Consider the following 26289-nt stretch of genomic DNA (forward strand, 5'->3'; position numbering starts at 1 on the left):
TTGACTTTTCCAAACAAGTACAAGCCCCCGAGTGTTTACTGGAATCTTTCTGCTTAGTCTTCAGACGTCCTTGCTTAAAGGAAACTGCAGACACATGTATCTTCTCAAGGATACTTACCCTACTGATAGTATCTAATAGTTAATTTTAGTTCAAGCTGTTGTTACAATAAAAGCCGAAGGAGGCAGGCAAACGGGGCTGTTTGGTTTCTATAGCCAGGCAATCCTTTAGCCCTCTCTTTCACATAAACATGTGTCACAGTAATCATTCACCCATTGCTCAGGGTCTGCTGGCCCTGGCACCATCCCTGCTCTTTAGGATACCATCCTTAAATAAACTACTTAGTCTCTACTTAAGGGAAACCTGTAATAAGCCTCCATGGCATACTAAACTCAATTGGGGCATACTAAGCCCCCAAGCTGAAATACCACTAAAATGATAAATAAAAATGTCATAAATTTACAAGAAAAAGAGTAGGAAGAAAGACTATGTAAAACACAAAGAGCAGCCCAGCCAGCATGGCTCAATCCTTGAGCATCAACCTCAGTATATGGGAATCATAGGAAAAGAGGGCATATATGTGTATGTGTGATTGAGGAGACATACACACACACACACACACACACACACACACACACACACACACACACTGTATATACGTATATGTGTGTGTGTGTGTGTGTGTGTGTGTGTGTGTGTGTATAGAAGCTAGGGTTGGGAGTATGAGAGAGACTAACACAACAAAATGCATGTGGATTTCACTGAGAATTCTGGAAAGGTTCAGGTATTAGAGATAACTGGTACCACTGCAATGGTGGTGCTGAGTGAGGTCAAAACTAAGAAAATATTTAAAATAAACATTTTATTGAAAGTATTTAAAATATGCTAACCCCTGCCCAGCTGGTGTGGCTCAGTGGTTGAGCATCAACTCATGAACTTACCCTACTGATAGTATCTAATAGTTAATTTTAGTTCAAGCTGTTGTTACAATAAAAGCCTAAGAAGGCAGGCAAACGGGGCTGTTTGGTTTCTATAGCCAGGCAATCCTTTAGCCCACTCTTTCACATAAACATGTGTCACAGTAATCATTCACCCATTGCTCAGGGTCTGCTGGTCAGCCCTGGCACCATCAACCCCCGGTTTGATTCCCGGTCAGGGCATATGCCCGGGCTGTGGGCTCGATTCCCTATAGCGGGTGTGCAGGAGAAGCTGATCAATGTTGTCTCTATTTCTCTATCCCTCTCCCTTCCTCTTTATCTAAAAAAATCAATAAAAACATTTTTTAAAGAATTATTTAAAATAAATAAAGCTAAGCCCTTACCCTATATAGTTAAGTAACATTCCCTTCCTCATACCTATAAAAGATGGAAATTTTAATTTATAGAGAAGCTAGAAGCATAGGATCTCAGCAGAAGTCAGGGACATTAAGCATAGCAAAAGGTAAAGGTGAGGTCACATTGAAAAGAGAAGGAATTAGGAGGCAGTTCAAGTTGGCAGCATAAGAAGATCCTGAACTCACTTCATCTCACAGACACAACAAATCTACAGCTACATATGGAACAATTCTCCCTGAAAAAGACCTTACAACTAAATGATCAGATCCTCTACAATAAAGGATAAAAGGACCACATTGACACTGAAAGGGATGACAGAGACATGGTCTGCCCAAAAACCCACACCCAGCATAGCAAAACACAGTGGGAAGGAATCTCATAAACATGGAGTTCCTCCCTAAAGAGATAGTGGACTGTGCCCCACATCTGTCATCCCAACCCTTGGAACCTGCACTGGAGAGATGAGCTCCCAACATATTGGCCTTTAAAAACCAACAGGGATATTACTAGGAGAACGATAGGCAAGGATGTAGAGAAAAAGGAAACCTTGTACACTGTTGGTGGGGATATAAATGGGTGTAACCACTATAAAAAAAACCAGTAGTGTTCCTAAAAAAATTAAAAATAGAACTATCATATGATTGAGCAATTTCACTCCTGAGTTTTTATCCAAAGAAAATGAAAACAGTAATTTGATAAGATATGTGCACCCTTATCACAACATTCATCACAACATTTTTTTGCATGTTTCTGGCCAATTTTCCCAACACCATTTACTGAAGAGACTGTCTTGACTCCACTGTATGCTCTTGCCTCCTTTGTCAAATATTAATTGAGCATAATGGCTTGGGTCAATTTCTGGGTTCTCTGTTGTTCCACTGGTCTATATGTCTATTCTTGTGCCAATTACGGGCAGTTTTGAGAACCATGGCTTGGTAATATAGCTTGATGTCTGGTATTGTGATCCTCCCAACTTTGTTCTTCTTTCTCAGTATTGCTGTGGCTATTTGAGGTATTTTATTCCAGATAAATTTTTGGAGAGTTTGTTCTAGATCTTTGAAATATGCTTTTGGTATTTTAATGGGGATTGCATTGAATCTGCAGATTGCTTTGGGTAGTATGGACATTTTAATGATGTTGATTTTACCAATCCAAGAACATGGTATGTTCTTGCATTTGTTTATGTCTTCCTCTATCTCTTTTTTCAATGTCCTGTAGTTTTCAGAGTACAGATATTTTACATCCTTAGTTAAGTTTATTCCTAGGTATCTTAATTTTTTTTTTGGTGCAATGGTAAATGGGATTTTTTTTTTTTTTTGCTTCTCTTTCTGTAAGTTCATTATTGGTGTAGAAAAAGGCCATAGAGCCCTGACCGGTTTGGCTCAGGGGATAGAGCAGGGGTCCTCAAACTTTTTAAACAGGGGGCCAGTTCACTGTCCCTCACACCATTGGAGGGCCGGACTATAGTTTTAAAAAAAACTATGAACAAATTCCTATGCACACTGCACATATCTTATTTTGAAGTAAAAAAACAAAACGGGAACAAATACAATATTTGTATTTGCATGTGGCCCGCAGGCCGTAGTTTGAGGACCCCTGGGATAGAGCATCGGCCTGTGGACTGAAGGGTCCCGGGTTCAAGTCCAGTCAAGGGCATGTACCTTGGTTGCGGGCACATCCCCAGTAGGGAGTGTGCAGGAAGCAGCTGAATCGATGTTTCTCTCTCATCAATGTTTCTAACTCTCTATCCTTCTCCTTCTCCCTTCCTCTCTGTAAAAAAATCAATAAAATATATATATATTTTTAAAAGGCCATAGATTTCTGGGTGTTAATTTTGTATCCTGCTACATTGCCAAATTCATTTATTAGGTCTAGCAGTTTTTGCATGGAGTCTTTGGGGTTTTCTATGTATAGTATCATGTCATCGGTGAATAAGGACAGTTTTACTTCTTCTTTTCCAATTTGGACGCCTTTTATTTCTTCTTCTTGTCTGATCGATATGGCTAGCACTTTCAGTACTATATCGAACAGAAGTGGTGAAAGTGGGCATCCTTTTCTTGTTCCTGTTTTTAGGGGAAATAAGTTTAGTTTTTGCCCATTGAGTATGATGTTGGCTGTAGGTTTGTCATATAAGGCTTTTATTATGTTGAGGTATGATCCCTCTATTCCCATTTTGCTGAGAGTTATTATCAAGGAAGGTTGTTGGATTTTTGTCAAATGCTTTTTCTGCATCGATTGACATGATTGTGATTTTTGTCTCTCAGTTTGTTTATGTGATGTATCACATTTATTGATTTGCAGATATTGTACCATCCTTGCATCCCCGGAATAAACCCCACTTGGTCATGGTGTATTATCTTTCTAATGTATTGCTGAATCCGATTTGCTAGAATTTTGTTGAGGATTTTAGCATCTATGTTCATCAAGGATATAGGCCTGTAGTTCTCTTTTTTTGTGGTGCCTTTATCTGGTTTTGGGATTAGGGTAATGCTGGCTTCATAGAAAGAGCTTGGAAGTGTGCCTTCCTCTTGAATTTTTTGGAATAGTCTGAGGAGGACAGGTTTTAGTTCTTCTTTGAATGCTTGATAGAACTCCCCTGTAAAGCCGTCCAGACCAGGACTTTTGTTTGCTGGAAGATTTTTGATCAATGTTTCAATTTCTTTAGAAGTTAATGGTTTGATACAGGTGTTCTGATTCTTCTTGAGTTTGGGGAGCTTGTATTTTTCTAGGAATATGACCATTTCATCTCGCTGTCCATTTGTTGGAACAGAGTTTCATTTCGGATTTTGTTTATATGGGCCTCTCTCTTGGCTTCTAGGCGAGCCTGGCTAGAGGCTCATAAATCTTGTTTAGTGTTTCACAGAGCCCAGCTCTATGGTTATGTTGATCTTTTATATTGTTTTATTCTTTTGTTAAATATATACTATTGATTTTGCACAGAGAGAAAGGGAGAGGGATAGAGAGTTAGAAACATCGATGAGAGAGAAACATCGATCAGCTGCGTCCTGCACAACCCCCCAGTGGGGATGTGCCCACAACCAAGGTACATGCCCTTGGCTGGAATCAAACCCAGGACCCTTCAGTCCGTAGGCCGACGCTCTATCCACTGAGCCAAACCGGTCAGGGCTTGTATTGTGTTTTTTTTTCATCTCTATGTCGTTTATCCCCACTCTGATCTTTGTTTCCTTCCTTCTGCTTACTCTGGGCTTTTCTTGTTGCTCTCTAACTCTTTGAGTTGTAGGGTTAGAAAATTTATTACCTTATTTTCTTGTTTTTTGAAATAGGCCTGTAGAGCTATGAACTTCCCTTTCAAGACTGCTTTCACTGTGTCCCATAGATTTTGGATTGTTGTGTTTTCATTGTCATTTGTTGCCATGATGCTTTTTATTTCTTCTTTGATATCTTTGGTAACCCAATCATTGTTTAATGGCATGCTATTTAGCCTCCAGGTGTTTGATTTTTTTTTATTGCTTTTGTTGTAGTTGATTTCTAGTTTTATGCTATTGTGATCTGAGAAGATGCTTGATATGGTTTCTATCTTGAATTTGAAGAGACTTTGCCTGTGTCCCAATATGTGATTTATCTTTGAAAATGAGCCAGGTGCACTTGGGAAGAATGTATATTCTGTGACTTTGGGGTGAAATGTTCTGAAGATGTCAATTCCATCTGATCTAGTGAGTCATTTAGGATTGCTGTTTCTTTGCTGATTTTTTGTTTAGAGGATTTGTCCAATGGTGTTAGTGGGGTATTAAAGCCCCCTACTATGACTTTATTGCTGTCAATCTCACCCTTGATGTCCTCCAAAAGTTTTTTTATATATTTGGGTGCTCCTGTATTGGGTGCATATACTGGTATGTTTACCAGAGTTCTATCTTCTTGTTGAATTGCTCCCTTTAGTATTATGAAGTGGCCTTCCTTATCTCGTTATGGCCTTCACTTTGAGGTCTAATTTGTCAGATATAAGTATTGCTACCCCAGCATTTTTTTCATTTCCATTAGCCTGAAAACCTTTTTCCATCCCTTCACCATCAGTCTGTGTGAGTCCTTTGTTCTGAGATTGGTTTCCTGTAGACAGCAGATATATGGGTCATGTTTTCTTATCCACTCAGCTACCCTATGTCTTCTGATTGGGGCATTTAATCTATTTGCATTTAAAGTTATTATTGACTAGAGGGCCGTTGCACAAAGATTCGTGCAATAGGTCTTCTTTCCCCTGGCTGCCAGCACTAGTTTTCCTCTGGCACCCGGGACCCAGACCTTCACTCTGGCCACCGCCTTCCATCTTCTCTCTGGATGCAGTCTTCGCTGTGGCTGGAGCCTTCAGTCTTTGCTCCTTGCTCCGGCTGGAGTCTTCAGACTCTGACCAGAGCTGCTCCTGTAGCTCCTTCCGCCCCCCACCCTCCCCCTCATAGCTTGATCGCTGCTTCGCCTGCAACCTCGCCGATGGGCTTCTGGGACCTGGGGGGCCGCCTTGCCTGCGACCCGGCTTTCCGATCACGATCACGATCACGGGCTGCAGCCAAGGTGGCTCCTGGGTCCCAGGGGGCCACCTTGCATGCGGCCTGGCTTTCCAGCAGCTCCTGGGGTCACACACGGGGGCCTGGATGGCGGCTCCCGGTGTCCCGCCCTGCCTGCAGTATGCAAATTAGCCATCTTTGTTGGCGGTTAATTTGCATATCACGCTGATCAGCCAATGGTGATGGTAGCGAAGGTACGGTTAATTACCATGTTTGTCTATTATTAGATAGGACAGGTATTTGTCGCCATTTTTATTCTTTATGCCTGTCTTCCTTCTTCCCTTCCTATTTCTTCTTTTTATAGCAGACCTTTTAGCATTTCTTGCATTGCTGGTTTGGTGACAATAAACTCCCTTAGTCCTTTTTTTGTCTGTGAAGCTCCTGATTTCTCCCTCAATTTTAATTGATAGCCTTGCTGAGTACAGTATTCTTCGATTCAGACCCTTGCTTTGCATGACTTTGTATATTTTATTCCATTCCCTTCTGGCCTGATGTTTTTCTGTTGAGAAATCAGTAGATAGTCTGATGGGAGATCCTTTGTAGGTAACTTTCTCTCTCTCTCTGGCAGCCTTTAGGATTCTTACTTTGTCGTTGGTGTTTGCCAATTTAATTATAATGTGTCTTGGTGTTGGTCTTTTGGGGTTCATCTTGTTTGGGACTCTTTGAGCTTCTTGGACTTGTGTGAGTTTTTTCTTCCAAATATCAGGGAAGTTTCCTGTCTTTATTTCTTCAAACAGGTTTTCTATTCCTTGCTCAATTTCCTCTCCTTCTGGCACCCCTATTATGTAGATGTTGTTTTGTTTAATGTTGTCCCAAAGTTCCCTTAGGCTCGCCTCCTGGTTAAGTTTTTTTTTTTTTAATATATTTTATTGATTTTTTTACAGAGAGAAAGGGAGAGGGATAGAGAGTTAGAAACATCGATGAGAGAGAAACATCGATCAGCTGCCTCCTGCACACCCCCCACTGGGGATGTGCCCACAACCAAGGTACATGCCCTTGACCGGAATCGAACCTGGGACCCTTCAGTCCACAGGCCGATGCTCTATCCACTGAGCCAAACCGGTATGGGCAAGTTTTTTTTTCTAGATGCTGCTCTGCTTGGGTATTTTTTCCTACGTTGTCTTCTAGCTCACTGATGTGGTCCTCCGCTTCTTCTAGTCTACTGTTGATGCTTTCTATTGAGTTATTTATTGCAGCGATGTCATTTTTCATTTCTTCTTTGTTCTTCTTCATTTCCTGTTGGTTCTTACACATATTGTTGAATTTGTCTTCCATCCTTTTCAGTGACCTTATGACCATTGCTCTGAATTCTTTCTCTGACATATTGCTTGCCTCCATTTCATTTACTTCCTTTTCTAGTGATTCCTTCTTTTCTTTTGTATGCAGGCTGTTTCTTTGTCTCCCTATGACAGCTCCTCTCAGGGTGTCTGGTTATGTAGCTCTCTCTCTCCTGCATTGACACTCTAGGTGATATCTGACCTTTCTGTCCGCAGATTGCCTCACCAGCTCAGAATGTATTTTTTGAAAGAGCTTGATCCAAGACTCCACTGTCAAGTCCCAAATGGCTTCTCCACTTCCTGCCAATATGTGATGACTAGGTCTTGCAGCTCCTCTGGAGTCAATTCCATTCCTCTTTCAGCAAACTCAGCCCTTTTAACTTTCCTTCTTTTTTTATGTATAGGGAGTAATGTCACAGGAAGGCCATAGTATTCTGCCACCCATGAGGAGTAAGCCCAAGTTGCTGTTGGATGTGTTGTACACAGAGAAGCCATTCTTCAGGCACTCTGCTCTCTTCACACCCAATTAACTTTCCTTCTTAATAAAGGTTCACATCAATGTATATCCACCACGATCACCCATTCCAAACCATCATTTCTTGCCGGAACTACTAGTCTCCCTGTATCTACAAATCATTCTCACATAAGTCAACCAGAAAGATTCTTCTGAAATGTCAGTCCCCTGCTTAACAACATTAAATTCTAATCATAACTGCCCTACATGAACTAGTCTATAACAGTTTTCTTTCTGGAGTCAAATCTCAACACTTCTCACTTCATATTCACATTCTTTTAATTCTTTATTTGTGTCATTCTTTCTCTCCCCACCTCCCTCAATTCCCACCCCACCCCCCTTTTATTCCCTGAACCTTTATACAGGTTGCTCCTCTGCCTGGAGTACATCACAGCTCTCTTCAGAGAGCTTACTCTTACTCTTCTCTTGGAGAATAGTTTAAAAGATTATTTTTCTGAAAAAACCTTTCTGATATATCTACCCCCACATCCAATTCTTTACAAACACCATCAACATAAAAAATTAAACTGCCCGGCTGGCGTAGGTCAGTGGTTGAGCATCAACCTATGAACCAGGAGGTCACAGTTCGATTCTCATTCAGGGCACATACCCAGGTTGCAGGCTCAATCCCCAGTGTGGGGCATGCAGTAGGCAGCTGATCAATAATTCTATCTCATCATTGATGTTTCCATCTCTCTTTCCCTCTCCTTTCTTCTCTGAAATCAATAATAAAATATATTTTTAAAAAAATTAAACTAAGCAGTCCCTTTATGTGTTATTTCTTCGATCATGTCACTTATCACACCTATCTTACAAAATATTGATTCTCTAGTTTCTACCCAGCACTAAGTACTTGTTAAATAAACAAGTGGTCTGCCAGGACTGTAAGTTGTATTTTTCTTAATTTATCTGTTTAGGAATGGATATAACAAGCAAATTATGCCTGAGTAAAAACAGCCAGTAATTTTTATAACAAATAAAGGACCAACAAACTATGTAAAAACGCAAAAAAGACTTCTGAAATGACTACACAATACATAACATTTTAAATTTATAGTAAAATATAAGTGTTATTTCATACTTGTAATTTGCTATTATTATATGATTTATAATCACATATACCTATTTACACTAATATCCAAGTTTTATATTTTTCCTAGAAAATATGGTAAACGAAATATATACTAAGACATGAAGAAATCAATGAGATTTATCTAGCTATAACATAAAAAAATCACTCCAAGCTATTTTATGTGGCATCGAGTCATATCAATTCTAATAGAACTTTGAAATCCACTCATCTTTATAAATGTTAAATATGATTTCTAAAACAATGATATTAATAATTTGACGTTTTTAACAAAACTTTATCAGAAGTACTTACTTTCGTTCTCATTATTGTTATTTTACAATAGAATATCTCAGATAATACACATTTGTCCAGATCAAGAGGAAAAGTTGAATTTCAACATCAATAATGCTTTAGACAGCGAGTTTTTAGTTGTATTAAGAATAGAAATCAGGATGCACAACATGCTACAGTTAACTTTTACAGGATAATTCTATTTCAGTCATCAAATATGTGGATATCAATATAGGACAAAGTCCTAAAGATTGGTGCCATAACCTAAGAGCTTTAATGAGAGTTATTCCTGTTCCTTAATGGCTTGGGATTTGCATGGTAGTACAATAGGTACCATTTAATTATAAAACCTACCATATACTTCTACAATGTACAAAATTCATTATGTATTTGTTGATAATAAATTCTGATGACACACACTTTTGTTTCCTCCTAGATAACAACTTTCCAAAGGCATTGTTTTTGTCAATATAAGATGGTATATTTTAGTCTTCACACATTCTGCTCTGCAACTATTCACTTACAAGAGCTATTTCCACCTAGGAATATATGTGTCTTTGCCTACTAGTGCAGTCTTTTTATTCATAATAAGAGTCATTATAGCAGTGCCCCTAGTACATTTACAATCTTTGCTTTATGATATGTAATCAGAGGCTCTGTACTTTTTCACAAATCATAGTTTGATATAAAGACATTTGTTTCCAGTTTATACTCTCTTAGCAAAAATAACAATTGCCCTTTCAACATTAATGAAAGTTTTATCTCTCACTTGAGGAATATTTGCACTAACTAAAAACTGTTTTACTATTTACATTTCATTGGTTTTATACAGACTATATCAATTCTTAGTCCTAGATCACCACCAAATTGGACAGTCCACGCTTTTATCATTTAAGAGTCACTTATTAGGAGAATTACATAGGAAAGATCCAAAAGACCCCACTTAATAGACATAGCTAATGATTTCATAGTTGATCTTATTTTCTAAGTATCTAATACCCTGTCTTCTCCCTCTTCTCACCTATTTTCTCTAAAATATGTATAAAATAAATTCACCAATATAACAAATACAATCTGGAAGAATCCTCTTGTTAAGAACGCTAGCTGACCTTTTCCTGATAACATTGCTTCAATGCCACATATATCTTTCTTTATTGTATACAACAGAAAAGAATCAAGCTGATGTAATATAATTTCCCGTGAAGAAGGGTCTCATATAAATTTATATACATATATTTACAAAATTAACTTATCATTCCACGAGTGCCTAAATTCAGTTAATTGCTTGAGTCCAGACCAACTCAATCAATCTTAAGTATTAGACCAGCGGTTCTCAACCTGTGGGTCGCGACCCCTTTGGCGGTCGAACGACCCTTTCACAGCGGTCGCCTAAGACCATCCTGCATATCAGATATTTACATTATGATTCATAACAGTAGCAACATTACAGTTATGAAGTAGCAATGAAAATAATTTTATGATTGGGTCACAATATGAGGAACTGTATTTAAAGGGCCAGAAGGTTGAGAACCACTGTATTAGACTATCCCAACTGATATATAAAAAACAAAAGTCCATATAGGTCATTCCAGGTATCCAAAATTTGAAGTATAAAGAAAAAAAAGCTGGGAATTAAGAGAGTTATAAGCATTAAATTGCTTTGGGAAATGGGGTAAGTCACTGTAACCTTTTATTTTTTAAAACATATATATTTTTTAAATATATTTTTATTGATTTCAGAGAGGAAGAAAGAGGGAGAAAGAATTAGAAACATCAATGTTGAGAGAGAATCATTGATTGGCTGCCTCCTTCTAGGGATTGAGCCCGCAACCCGGGCATGTGCCCTTGACCGGAATCGAACCTGGGATCCTTCAGTCCACAGGCCAACGCTCTATCCACTGAGCCAAACCAGGCAAGGACTAAGTATATTTTTAATGATTTCAGAGAGGAAGGGAAAGGGAGAGATAGAAACATCAATGATGAGAGAGACTCATTGATCAGCTGCCTCCTGCATGCCCACACTAGGAACTGAGCCCACAACCCAGGCATGTGCCCTGACAGGGAATCCAACCAGGACTTCCTGGTTCATAGGTCGTAAGTTGACACTCAACCACAGAGTGACACCAGCTGGGCTCTTTTTTTAATCCAAATCAACAAAACAGGTTCGTTAACTCAGAGATCTCTAATGACCAGGGTTAGAATACAGGCACACCTCATTTTATTGCACTTTGATTTACTGCACTTTGCAGATATTGCATTTATTACAAATTAACGGTAAGTCCCTCTATCAGCAAAAAATACTATGACTTGCTGAAGGCACAGATGATGGTTAGCATGTTTTAGCAATAAAGTAACTTTAAATTAAGACATGTATATTGCTTTTTCAGACATACGACAACTGCACACTTAATAGACTAAGTATAGTGTAAATATAACTTTTATATGCACTGGGAGATCAAAAATTCATGTGACTCATTCTATTGCAATAATATTTGCTTTATTGCGATGGTCTGGAACCAACCCCACAATGTACACCTGTACTCTCAATAGACTGAATTGAAGGTACACAGGTCAACAGATTAAAGATCTAATTTGTTCTTGGGTGAAACTTAACACAAAAATATAGTGGTGAATCTCATCATTAGTCAAGTATCACTATTAAGAAAACAAGATGCATAACTATAAAGATAGTAAATCATTCAATTTGTTGGCATTGAAGGTAAATAGAGTTGAGATTGGCTACTTGGGCTGTAACAGCTCTAGCATTTGAGACCAGTGAATCTAGACTTCTTTTAACAAGCAACAAAGAGTTATAAAAAAGCTATTGAGCAGGGAAGTGACAATATACATTAAAATATATAGTAATGCAAAATAGGAAAAGTGATCAATAACGTTATACCTTAATTTTAATGACAGGACAGCTCTATCTATCTATCTCTATCTCTCTCTGTTTCTCTCTTCCACCCTGTCTAAAAAATCAATGGAAAAAATATATGCTCAGGTGAGGATTAACAGCAACAACAACAAAAGTAAACAGCTACGCTACAAATTGGGAGAATATATTTGTAACATGTTACTTAAGTGGGATCAGTACATAAGATTTATTTTAAAAACTTTTTAAGAATATGTGCAAACAAAGAACAGGCATTATATATACTTCTTTATTGATTTCAGAGAGGAAGGAAGAAAGAGAGAGAGAGATAGAAACATCAATGATAAGAGAGAATCATTGATTGGCTGCCTCCTGCACGTGCCCTACTGAGGATCAAGCCCGCAACCCAGGCATGTGCCCTTGGCCGAAATCGAACCTGGGACCCTTCAGTCCACAGGCCAACACTCTATCCACTGAGCCAAACCGGCTAGGGCAGAACAGGCATTTTATACAAAAATATATTCAGCATCATTAATAAGCAAGAAAATGAAAATTATAACTACAATAAGATACCTTTTATAACTACATCCTTATTACTAGGAAGCTCAATTTACTTGATGATGTTTAAAATGTAGAAAGCAGACTCTAGATAGACACTAAATATACATATTTTAGAGAAAATAGGTGATAGAACAATGTGCTCATATAAAGTACAATCTTTTGAAAACAGCATGTATAAAGAACAAAGTAACTTTATTTACAAACTGTGAAAATTATACTTGTTATTTTCAAAATTTACTCAAGAATTCTTCATTAAAAATGGTTAAAAAGTAAGCTCTGATTATCACACTGAGCAACAAAAGGTATTCAATGGTTTGATATAAACCATACTCAATTATTACTTACCAATAAGATTTCTCCACAGAGAGCAGCAGAATAACCCTTAAAATTTGCAAAAGACATAAAATGCAAGAAGGGTCTCAGAAATAAAAACATAAGTGGTTATTTTAAATTATTCTGGGAAAACTTGTTTTTAATTGTACAACCATTTTACCAGAGGCAATTTTGTTAACTCTAACCTTAGTAACAAAATACATCATTTATAAAAGAGTTAAAAAATATAAAGCAAACTAGGCCTGATTTTCTTTATATTTTTAAAGCCACAAAAGTATAAGAATTCTAGTTATTTTTTCTATACTTCCTTGAAAACAAAAGCCAAACATACTTACTGTTGGTTTTTTTCATTTAAAGTATTTATGCCCTGGAGATCAGAAAGAGGTGTCCTAGGATTTTTCCGGGTTACACCTAGCATATAAAAAGCAAAAATTTTCAAATCAGTGCTAAGAAAAACTAAACATGAAGTAATATTTCCAAGGAAAAATGAAATGAATGTACTTTGATAGTAAATATTTGCTAAACATGTCAGAAATAGCTAAATAATAATATGAAGCAAGTCCCATGACTGTTACTTACAAATCTGACTTAACCAACAATGAACCCAATTTTTTCAGCAATAAGTATATTGCTAACATTAACTATAGATTTTAGTGTATTTTGTCGGATATGACTATTGCTACTCCAGCTTTTTTTTCTTTTCCATTTGCATGGAAAATTTTTTTCCATCCCTTCACTCTCATCTTGTGTGTGTCTTGTTCTGACGTGGGTCTCTAGTAAACAGCATATAGTTGGTTCATGTTTTTGTATTCATTCTGCTACCCTATGCCTTTTGATTGGAGCATTTAATCCATTTACATTTAGGGTAATTATTGATAGGTACTTATTTATTGCCATTTTAATTCTGTATGTCTAGGTTTTTCTCTCTCTTTCTTCTTCTCATTACAGCAGTCCCTTTACCATTTCTTGTAATGCTGACTTGGTGATGTACTCCTTTAGCCTTTTTTTTTTTTTTTGCCTGGGAAGCTCTTTATTTGGCTATCTATTTTGAATGATAGCCTTGCTGGATACAGTAATCTTGGCCTCAGATCCTTGTTTTCCATTACCTTGAGTACTTCATGCCATTCCCTTCTGGCCTGTAGAGTTTCTGATGAGAAATCAGGTGTCAGCATTATGGGAGCTCCTTTGTAGTTAACAGTTTGCTTGTCTATTGCTGCCTTTAAGATTCTTTGTCTTTAATTTTTGGCATTTTAATTATGACATGTCTGGGTGTGGGCCTGGTTGGGTTCTTCTTGCTTGGGGTTCTCTGTGCCTCCTGAACTTGTGTGACTTTTCCTTCACCAAGTTAAGGAAGTTTTTTGCCATTACTTCTTCAAACACATTCTCTATTCCTTTCTCCCTTTCTGCCTCTTCTGGCACACCTACTATTCTAATATTATTACGTTTCACATTGTCCCACAGCTCTCTTAAGCTGTCCTCCTGTTTTTTAATTGTTTTTGCTTTTTGGTTCTCTGATTGAGTGTTTTTTTCAACCCTGTCTTCTAATTTACTGATTTGATCATCAGCTTCCCCTAATCTGCTCTGTATTCCTTCCAATGTGTTCTTTATTTGTGCTATGTCATTCTTTATTTCTGACTGTTCTTTTTTAATAGTTACTATATCTTTTCTCATGCTGTTGAGCATCTTTACCATCATTACTCTGAACTCTGTTTCAGATAAATTTCTTATCTCTGCTTCATTTATCTCTTCTTCTGGAGCATTCGCTTGTTCTTTCATTGGGGGTTATTTCTCTGTCTCCTCATTTTGGTTGGCTGTTTGGGTTTGTGACTATGTATTAGATAGATCCTCAACACCTCTCAATCTCTAGTGCAGGACAGTGTCAAATGCTGTTTCAACTATAGATTTTAAATATCAATTAATCTTACATATAAAAACACTAAGAATCAAAGATGACAAATTGCTTTCTTAAGGATTATCAATATTCTTAAGTTTTTTCTTCAAATCATTCAATGAACATTGAAACTCTATAAGCATATGGCTACCAATTTTTATAACCTATCCACACAAAGACATTTACTATAGGTAAGACATATAAGAAGAAGTGAAAGTATCTCTATTCAAGATAACAGTCTTTTATGTAGAAAATTCTAATTAATCCACACAAAAAATTAGAATAAATGAGGTCAGTAAAATAATAAGATATAAGATCAATATTCAAAATTGTATTTCTATACAATAACAATAATCAAAAAATGAAATTAAGAAATTCCATTAATAACATCAACATAAAAGAAATAAATTTAACAAAAAAAGTATAAAATATCTATAATGAAAATGACAAACGTCATTAAAAGAAATTTAATCTAATTAAATGGAATGCCATCCATGCTCATGGACTAGAAAACTTAATAATGTTAAGATGGCAATGCTTCCCAAATGGATCTACAGATCTATGCAATCTCTATTAAAATTCCAACTGCCTTTTTTACAGAAATAAATACACTGATCCTATAATTAATATGTATATGCAAGAGACCCAGAATAGCCAAAACAACATTGAAAATGAGGAACATGGTTGGAGGACTCACACTCCTTGAATTCAAAACTTACAACAAAGAAACAGTAACTGAGACATGGTACCAGCATAACAATAAACAAATATATCAATGGCAAGAAACTGAGAGTACAGAAATAAACCTTTACATTTATGATCAACTTAATTTTGATAAAGGTGCTAAGACAATTCAATGAAAAATAATTTCATTTCTTCAGTTCCTAAGTCAAGGACACTAATTTCCCTATAACAGATTATCATTGTCTATGCTCTATATCCATTCTTTTCTTCTGCATATTAAAACAATCATCTCAAGCCTTTCCTCAATATTAGTAATTCAATTTTCAACTCTTTCCTCTAATTCTTGAGCTCATACAGATGTTGCTTTATAACTCTGCTTGTTTCAGTATCTCAATACCTATTTTCATTATCATACTGATATTTTATATCCTCAAATGTGTGCTATTGCTTTATTGGCTTCATGTTCTTAAATTCTTCTATTCTGTTAACTGCTCACAGGGAACTTTTTCTTGGGAGTATTTTTCCTGCAAACAAAATAGGGTGTTTCTTTTAGGGTGGTTCTTTTATGCATAACTCCCTTATTTTCCTCTGTGTAATTATGTAATATCAATTATTAAATATTTTAAACATTAAAAAGACAGAATAGTATACTGAACACTTGCAACTAGAATAGTATACTGAACACTTGCAACTGATGACTCAGATTAGGAAATGAAGCTCAGTGCACCACACTCGGAAATTGATCACTTGTTGGAATTATCATAAAAGTACTTTAAACAGCTATCATAATGTTCAGTGACTTAAATTAGAAGATTATCTTATTGAGTTAACAGATAGTAAGTCTCCAGAAAGAAATGGAAACTAAACAAGAACCAAATGAATATTCTGGAACTAAAAACTGAAATTTTATGAAATGAAAAATTCATTTCATGGGTTTAAGAGAAGACTTGAAACAGCATAATGAACTTGAAATCAGATAAATAAAAATTATCCAATCTGAAGAAAAGAACAAAAATAGAAAATAATGAACAGAGTATGAGGAATATGTGTCATAATATCAAATATTCTAAGATCATCTAAATCGGTATCTCAGAAGAAAAAGAAAAATTGTATCAGAAAAAAATTTTAATATTGGCCAAAAATTTCCTAAATTTGATTAAAAACAATGAAGCACAAGTCCAAAAGGTGAAGCAAATCCCAAACAGGATAAATATAATAATTTAGGGACACCACAGTCAAATTGCTAAAATTCAAAAGATAAATAGAAAATCATAAGCAACCAGTGTAAAAAAAAAAAAAAGGTGCATTAGATGTGAAAGAATAACAGTAGGGTAATATCGGAGTTTATAAGCACAAATAATGTATGGAAAAAATGAAACAACATCCTTAAAGTGCCAAAAGTTTGATAGTGCCTAATGATGTTAAATACCTGTCTATGTTATGACACAGTAACTGCACTGATAAGTTTCATTCCTAAGAATGAAAATACATGTATACAAATGACACAAACAAGAATGTTTGAATAGCTGGATCCCTCACAATAGCTCAAAGCAGTACACAACCCCCTTATCCACCAAGAAACGAATGATAAACACAACATTGTATATACAACTGTATGTGTGTGTGTGTGCGTGTGTGTGTGTGTTTGTATACACACATATTCCACACAATGGAATAAGTCAGCAACAAATTACTGAGATATAAAACAACACAGATGAATATGTATAGCATTATGTTGCATAACTTCAGAACACCAAAGAACACACACTGTATGATTCCATTTCTGTAAAATTTTTAGAAAAGGCAAAACTAATTTACATAGTAATAGAAATCTTTTTTATTATTATTACAGGAATCTTAACAAAAGTTGTCTAGCCCTAGCTGGTTTGGCTCAGTGGATAGAGCATTGGCCTGTGGACTAAAAGGTCCCAGGTTCGATTTCGGCCAAGGGCACTTGCCCGGGTTGCAGGCTTGATCCCCTACAGTAGGAGGCATGCAGGAGGCAGCCAATCAATGATTCTCTCTCATCAGTGATGTTTCAATCTCTCTATCTCTCTCCCTTCCTCTCTGAAATCAATAAAAATATATTTTTTAAAAGTTGTCTAAAGGAGCTGGGAAAATGTACAAGAGAGCAAGAATAAATTTTCTGATACAATTTTATTCCAATATTTTATTTTTAATCATTTTATGTTCATGTTTTAGGTTTGCATTTTACCTTATAACTAAATATTATTTTATTTTTTGTAACTGAATAATCTGTTTTTTAAATGTTTAGTTCATTTTAATTTATTGTTATTGCCCTGGCCAGGTGGCTCAGTTGGTTGGAGTCATGTCCCATACACCAAAAAACTTCAGGTTCGATTCCGTCAGGGGTGCATGCAGGAGGCAACAGATTGATGTTTCTCTCTCTAAAATCAATAAAAACATAACCTCAGGTGAGGATTTAAAATATACATTATAAAAAAATAATTTATTAGCGTTACTGATATATCTGGATTTTTTCTGCCTTTTTATTTTATGCTTTGTATTTACCCTATTATACAGTTTTATCCAGATTTCCACTGAATTTATTTATATTCTGATTTCTTTTTCTCATTTTATAAAGTTATATACACTCGCCTCTTTGATTATGAATTTTTAACATATTCATGAATTCAAATCTAAATTCTTTTCTTTTCCTAAAAAGTACAAGAACTTTCTAATGCTTTGATTCTAGTCAAACCATCCCTGTAACAGATGATGCTACCCAGTACTTATTTTCACCTTGTTTTCTTTCCATTAATCAACCAAATTAGATATTACTACTAAGTTTTATAGATTGTTTATTTAGATTTACACACATTTACCAATTTCTTTATCAGAACTCAAAACTTTCTAGTGAGTTAGTTCAGCTTCTTTCTCCATGAAATCTTTTCGTAAGTTCTACTATAAAGATTTGTTCAGATTACTATATTTATTTATGGCTTCTATTCATCTCTGCCTGGTATATCTTTGTCCAGCCTTTCATTTTCATCATTTTAAGAATTTTATAATTAGTCAACTAAACGTTTTGAAAATCCATTTTGAAATTTTAATTGGTGAGGTTAATCTTTTATTAATTTTAAATAGTAGCATTTGTATTTTATTTCATATTTCCCATTTATTTTATTCTTTTAACTCATTTTCCCCTTAATTTTCATTTGTAAAGGTTTCTTATGAGACTTTAAAAAAGATCCTACCTAAAACTGAAACTAATGGACCTTATGGAAAATACATGCTTATCTTTATTAAAAACTGACAAACTGTTTTCCAAAATAACTGTACTATTTTACATTGCCAATAGCGTTTGTAAGTGTTCCAATTGCTTCACATCCTCATCAGCATTGTGATTATAATTTGCATTTCCCAATGAAGCTGATAATTTTTCATGGGTTTATGGACCATTTATATATGTTCTTTTTGGAAATGTATATTCAAATCTCTGGCCACTTTTTACTTATTTTTGTCTTACTGTTGCAGGATTTATTTTTTTAAAATTTTGTTTCAAGTCCATTAACAGTTTTCAGTATTATAAATATTGTTTCCCAGCTGTGGTATACTTTTTGTTTTTTTAATATCTTTTTAAAAGCTGAAGTTTTCAATTTCAGTGGACTACAATTTATCAATTTTTTTCATACTTTTATTGTCCCATCTAAGAAATCTTCGCCTGCCCCAAGATTGCAAAGATTTTCTCTCAGGTGTTTTTTTCTACAAATTTAATAGTTTTACTCTTTACAAAGTCCATTTTGAGTTAATTTTTATGTATTGGAGTCAAAGTTCTCTTGTAATATATAAATATCCAATTGTTCCAATGCCATTTATTTAAAAGACTATATAATTTACCCCCACTGAATTACCTCAGCACCTTTGTGGAAAATCAATTGACTATATATGTGTAAGACCTACTCCTGGATTCTTTACGTGATTCTATTGATCAGATTCTATTGATCCTTACACGGAGAACAATGTCATGATTATCTTAGTGTTGAAATCATATAGTGTAAGTCTCCAGTTTTGTTCTTTTTCAAAATTATTTGGTCATTCTAGCTATTCTATATTTCTATATAAATTTTAGTTATCAGCTTATGAATTTCTTCCAAAAATCTGCTCTGATATTCATTAGGATTATGTAGTCAATCTACAGATCCATTTGGGAGAGAACTGACATCTTATAAAAACAAAAACATGTACCTATCTTCACCTATTTAGGTATTTTTTATTTTCTTTCAGTTGGACACCAGTCTAATACATATTTCATTAAATTTATCCCTAAGTATTTCATGTTTTGGTATATTATTGTCTGTTGCATATTAAATTGCTCTAAAACCTAGCACTTTAAAACAACAGTTATCATATCAAAGATTCTAGAGGAACGGGTTTCAAGAGCTGCTTAGCTGGGTAGTTCTGACAAGATTTCATTAGGTTGTATTCAAACTGTCGGCCAAGGCTGCAGTCATCTGAAGACTGGAATAGAACTAAAGGATCTGCTTCTAAGGTCACTCATGTAGTTGGTGGCAAGCCTCAGTGCCTCCTAACTAGAGGCTTCAGTGGGATTTCTAATAGGGCTACTCATAAATGGCAATTTGCTCTTCTTAGGGACAGTGAACAGAGAGCTAGGAAGAAATTACCTAAGATGGAAATTGTAGTCCTTTATAACTTAATTTCAGAAGCAACATACTATCACTTCTGCCATGTACTATAGGTCACACAGACTAGCACTAGTAAAATGTGGGAGATTACACAAAGTTATAAATATCAGAAGATGGGGATAACTGGGGCTATCTAGGAGGCTGGCAGCCATAGATGTATAAATGGAACTTATAAATTTCACTTTCCAAGTATTCATGGTTAGTATATTACATTTTTTTTTGTTTTATTTTTTTTAAATTAAATCTTTATTGTTCAGATTACATTTGTTCCTCTTTTTTTCCCCCCCATAACTCCCCTCCTCCCAGTTCCCGCCCCACCCTCCGCCCTCACTCCCCACCCACTGTCCTCATCCATAGGTGCACGATTTTTGTCCAGGCTCTTCCCGCATCTCCCAATCCCCTTTCCCCCCCAAGAATAGTCAGTCCATTCCCTTTCTATGTCCCTGATTCATTATAATCACCAGTTCATTCTGTACATCAAATTATTTATTCACTTGATTCTTAGATTCACTTGTTGATAGATGCATGTTTGTTGTTCATAATTTGTATCTTTACCTTTTTCTTCTTCCTCTTCTTAAAGGATACCTTTCAGCATTTCGTATAATACTGGTTTAGTGGTGATGAACTCCTTTAGCTTTTCCTTATCTGTGAAGCTCTTTATCTGACCTTCAATTCTGAATGATAGCTTTGCTGGATAAAGGAATCTTGGCTGTAGGTTCTTGGTATTCATCACTTTGAATATTTCTTGCCATTCCCTTCTGGCCTGCAAAGTTTCTGTTGAGAAATCAGCTGACAGTCATATGGGTATTCCCTTGTAGGTAATTGAGTCTCTTTCTCTTGCTGCTTTTAAGATTCCCTCTTTGTCTTTTGCTCTTGGCATTTTAATTATGATGTGTCTTGGTGTGGTCCTCTTTGGATTCCTTTTGTTTGGGGTTCTCTGCGCTTCTTGGACCTGTAAGTCCATTTCTTTCGCCAGGTGGGGGAAGTTTTCTGTCATTATTTCTTCAAATAGGTTTTCAATATCTTGCTGTCTCTCATCTTCTGGCACCCCTATAATTCGGATGTTGGTACGCTTGAAGCTGTCCCAGAGGCTCCTTACACTATCTTCGTATTCTTTTTTCATTTTGCTTTTCCGGTTGGGTGTTTTTTGCTTCTTTGCATTTCAAATCTTTGACTTGATTCTTGCGCTCCTCTGGTCTGCTATTGGGTGTCTGTATAATATTCTTTATTTCAGTCCGTGTATGCTTAATTTCTAGTTGGTTCTTTATCACAGCATCGAGGGTCTCATTAGATTTCGTGAGGCTCTCATCAAGTTTATTGGCAGCTTCTAGCACATTATTGCAAGCCCTCAAAATTGCGTTTTTTAGCTCTATATCCTCCATTTCTGTTATGTTTTTTTGTCTCCGCATTTTTTATGCTTTCTTGGTGCACCCCCTTGTGGTCTTTGTGTGCAGTCTTGTTCTAGTTAAGCCTTGATTGTTGTAGTTAATACTAGAGGGATTTGACCACCAGGCCGACGGGCTGTGAGAATCACCTGTATCTGCAGTGGGAGAACTTCTGTCCTCTGGAGAGGTGCTAATCTAGCCTTTGCCTGAGGCGATCCGGCAAATGGCTCTGCGCAGGGCTTGGGCGGGGCGGGTCGCAAGGGATCTACAGGGCGGGCGGAGGGAGCAGTTATGGCTGCTCTCAGTCCCGTTCCCAGAGGCTCTGCTTCTCAGAACCTCAGCAACCGCTGCAAACCTCGGAGAGAAAGCTGCCCTCACGTTCCAACTGATGCCAGACAATCCCGCCTCTCCCGTTTGAGTCTGAGTCCCTAGAGACTCGCCCGGATCTGGAGCTCAGAGTCTGAGACTCCCTCCTGATTGAAAACGACAACTGCGCCCTCAGCCACCAGCCCGCTTTGCGCGCGCACCTCTGTACCTTTGTATTTTCCACACTGCGCCTCCTCTGAGCCTCGGTATGCTGTTCTCTTTCCTTCTAGTTGAAGAGTTTCTCCTCAGCCAGCCTTCCTGTGGTTCTGGGTGATGTCCGTTCCGTCTTTTAGTTGTGTTTTTGAAGTGGTTGTTTGCGGCAGCAATCTCCGGTGTTTACCTATGCCGCCACCTTGGTCTCTCCGGCTTTTTGTTTTCTAGTATATTACATTTTAATTTCACATATTTACCTGGTATCCTTTGACTGTTAAATTCACTTTTTAGATCAAAGAGTTTTTTTTAATATATTTTATTGATTTTTTACAGAGAGGAAGGGAGAGAGATAGAGAGTTAGAAATATCGATGAGAGAGAAACATCGATCAGCTGCCTCCTGCACATCTCCTACTGGGGATGTGCCCGCAACCCAGGTACATGCCCTTGACCAGAATCGAACCTGGGACCTTTCAGTCCGCAGGCCGACGCTCTATCCACTGAGCCAAACCGGTTTCGGCAATCAAAGAGCATTTTTTAAACCCCTTAGCACTTTCTATACAGACGTCATGCTGTCTACATCTTCCTTTTAAATCTATGTACCTTTTATTTCTTTTTGTTACCTTTAGCAGTGGTTCTCAACCTTCTGGCCCTTTAAATACAGTTCCTCATGTTGTGACCCAACCATAAAATTATTTTCGTTGCTACTTCGTAACTGCAATGTTGCTACTGTTATGAATCATAATGTAACTATCTGATATGCAGGATGGTCTTAGGCGACCCCTGTGAAAGGGTCGTTCAACTGCCAAAGGGGTCGCGACCCACAGGTTGAAAACCCCTGCTTTAGTACATTGTTGAGTGGTAAAAGCAAACATCTTTATCTTGTTCTAAATGTCAGGGAGAAGCATTCCATCTTTCTCCATTAAGTATAAAGTCTGCTATAGAATTTTCATGTGTAAAGTTGAAAAAGCTGCCCTACATGGGTAGCTCAGTTGGTTGATCATCCTCCCGTGAACCTAAAGTTTGCGAGTTTGAACTCCAATCAGGAAGCAAACAATGTCTCTCTGTCTCTCTCTCTCTCTGTCAAATCAAAACATATCCTCGGATGAGGATAATAAAAACGTTACCCTGGTTGGTGTTGCACAGTGGTTAGAGTGTCAGCCTGCGCACCGAAGGGTCATGGGTTCAATCACCAGCCCAAGGCCGGGGTGCGTGCAGGAGGCAACCAACCGATGTGTCTCTCTCACATCAACGTTTCTCTCTCTCTCCTCTCCCCCTCTGTCTGTATCTCCTCCTCCCTTTCTCCCTTCCACTCTCTCTAAAAAAATCAATGGAAAAATATCCTCATGTGAGGATTAACAACAACAACAAGTTGTTTTCTATTCCTAGGCTGCTAAGTTTTATAATAGGACTGGGTATAGAATTATGACAAACTCTTTTTATACATCTACTAAGATAAGCATTTTTTAAAGATGGTTAATATGGCGAGTTATATTGATTTTCTATTATCAAACCCCAAAACTTTCATTCCAGGAATAAGTTCCACTTAGTCTTCATATATTATTTTCTACATATTCCTGAATTCAATGTGCTCTTATTCAGGATTTTTACATCTATCATTGTGAGGTATGTTGGTTTGTAAATTAGTTCCTATAATATTTTTGTCTGATTTTGGTATTTGAGTAATAATACTTGGCCTCATGATATGATTTGTATAGTGTTCCTTCTGTTTTCTGAAAGAGTTGAGAACTGATATTATTCTTTTCTTAGACGTTTCTTAAACAAAATTCACAATGGAAGCTACCTGCGTTTGAACTCTTTTGTGTTTTTGTGTGAAAATCTTACTTATGAATCCAATATCGTTAACAGATATAGGACTAATAAGATTTTCTATTTTTCCTTGGGTCCATTTAGATGACTTGTTGACACTGAATGAATTTGTCCATTTCATCAAGGTTGAATTTATTGGCATAAATGTTCACAATTCCACTGCTCCTCAACCTTTTGATCTGTACCATATGCAACTGTAAATACTTTAAATCCAGGTAATAGTATTTGCTCTTTGCTCATGTTTCTTGATCAGAATGGCAAGAACAGCACTGTCCAATTCAGCAGCCATTAGCCATATGTGGCCATTCAAATTTAAATTGATTAAAGCTTCAGTTTTTAAAATTTTTAAAATTTCAGGTACTTGACAGCCACGTGTAAGCTAATAGCTACAGTTTTGGACAACATAGTTGGAGAACATTCCCATCTTCACAGAAAGTGCTATTGGACAGTGCTGGACTTGAACTTTACCAATTTCATTGTTCTTTAAAAAAAAAACAAAAAAAAACACCAGCTTTTGGTTTCCACTGTTGGCCTGCTTTCTATTCACAGATTTTAGCTCTTAACTTTTTTCACTTCCTTCCACTTGTTTTGAGTCTAATCTGCTCTTCTTGTTGTAGCTTTAGCTTCTTACATCATTAATGATATTTTTATCTTATTTCTCCTAAATATTTAAAGCTAGAAATTTTCTTCTAAGCACTTCTTTAGTTGCATATCACATGATGCAATGTGTGTTTCCATTATTATTCAGATCAAAAGATTTTCATGTTTCCCTTATGAATTTTTCTTTAACTCATTTATACACTAGAGGCCCGGCGCACGAAATTAGCTCACGGGTATGGTCCCTAGGCCTGGCCGGCAATCAGGGCCACTTCCCCCACTGCCCGCAGCTAGCCCTGTCCCCCGCTGCCACCCACCCCCAGGTCCCCATTTACCATCAGGTAATCGAAGCCTGCTGCACGGGGGAGGGACCAAGATGTCAGCCGTTCCCCGGCCCCAACCCCGCTGCAGGTCATCCTCTGTGTGTGCCTTGACCTGGCACCTCCTACATCCCCCGTCACACACTCCCGGTTCCCCATTCGCCATCAGGTGATGGGAGCCTGCCGGCGGGGGAAAGGGACCAAGAGGTGGTCAGTGCGCCTCATAGTGACTGGTTGAGCAGTAATTCTGGTCATTCCGCAGTTAGGGTCAATTTGCATATTATCCTCTTATTATATAGGATGTTGTTTATTTACCAAATATATAAGAATTTCTCAGATACTTTCTATTGATAACTGTCCATTTTGGTCAAACAACATACTTTAAATTTCAATCATTTGTGTAACCACACTAAACGAAAGCCTGAGGCCCTGGACATTAAGGCAGCCACAGTCAGCAAGGTGAGAGTCGTTAGGAGCATCAAGCCCACACACAGCCCTTTTCTGACTTGATCCTTCATCTTTTTCATACACATCACCATCTGCATTGTCCTGAGACTAGACTGAAGGTCAAAAGTAAGGGTTCAAATTGAAATGAAGTTCTATTCTACCCTTTTTCTTTTCCTCCTGCCATCTTATGCCTTATTCTTTCCAGAGCTCCTGACCTTTAAAGAAGTGGGGTCGCATCTCATACTTCCAAGAACCCCAATTTCTACCCAAACCTCTAATTTCCTCCCTGCTAAATCACAGAGAATTAGTCACTGCAGAGGGAAGGTTGGAGCACCAGAAATAAAAAGGAGGAAGAGCCACAATACCTTTTATGCCTTAATCTTGAAGGTCACAAAGTCACTTCTTCCACATTCCATTTGTTAGAAGGGAGTCACTAAGTACAGCACAAACCTTTTGAAGGGAGGTGTACCAAAGAATTTGTAGACACATTTTAAACCGCCAGAACAATGAAATAATTTTTACCTTAAATAGTCACATATCTTTTTAAAAGAAATTAAGAATACGTATAGTCATTTGTTTTATACATTTATTATTTCTGAATTCTATATTCACCGGACAGGGTGAGGGACGGGGGAGGGACCAGGGGAGTTTGGCTGTGGGAGTGCACTGTGGCAGCTCCTGCACTGAGCGTCTGCTCCCTGGTGGTCAGTGTGCATCATAGTGACTGGTCTACCAGTAGTTCTGGTCTTTCGGTCCTAAAGGTCATTTAAGCTTTTATATATATACTAGAGGCCTGGTGCACAAAAATTTGTGCACTCGGGGGGGTCCCTCAGCCTGGCCTGTGCCCTCTCGCAGTCTGGGACCCCTCAGGGGATGACCACCTGCTGGCTTAGGCACACTCCTTGGGGGATTGGGCCTAAGCTGGTAGTCAGACATCCCTCTGGCAGCCCGGCAGCCCTCGGGGGATGTCCACTTGCCAGCAGAGAGCAAGCCTAAGCTGCAGTCAGACATCCTTAGTGCTGCTGAGGAAGCAGGAGAGGCTCCCACCACCACTACTGTACTGGCAGCTGTCAGCCTGGCTTGTGGCTGAGCAGAGCTCCCCTGTGGGAGTGCACTGACAACCAGGGGGCAGCTCCAGCATTGAGCGTCTGCCCCCTGGTGGTCAGTGTGTGTCATAGTGAC

General features: G+C 37.4%; 1 protein-coding gene and 1 non-coding gene across 2 annotated transcripts in view; both read right to left on the minus strand.

Annotated features, from left to right (window-relative positions):
- Positions 1-26289, minus strand: part of MYO9A (myosin IXA) — a 395533-nt gene that overhangs the window by 139184 nt on the left and 230060 nt on the right. The window contains exon 16 of the mRNA XM_023753167.1: positions 13105-13180. Coding sequence (XP_023608935.1) covers positions 13105-13180 — 76 coding nt within the window. The remainder of the gene's footprint in view (positions 1-13104; positions 13181-26289) is intronic.
- Positions 7523-7651, minus strand: LOC111825836. Its single transcript, XR_002829032.1, has one exon. It is a non-coding gene; the product is annotated as a small nucleolar RNA SNORA11 (small nucleolar RNA).

The sequence above is a fragment of the Myotis lucifugus genome, unplaced genomic scaffold (genome assembly GCF_000147115.1).
Source record: "Myotis lucifugus unplaced genomic scaffold, Myoluc2.0 scaffold_41, whole genome shotgun sequence".
Taxonomy (NCBI): Eukaryota; Metazoa; Chordata; class Mammalia; order Chiroptera; family Vespertilionidae; genus Myotis; species Myotis lucifugus.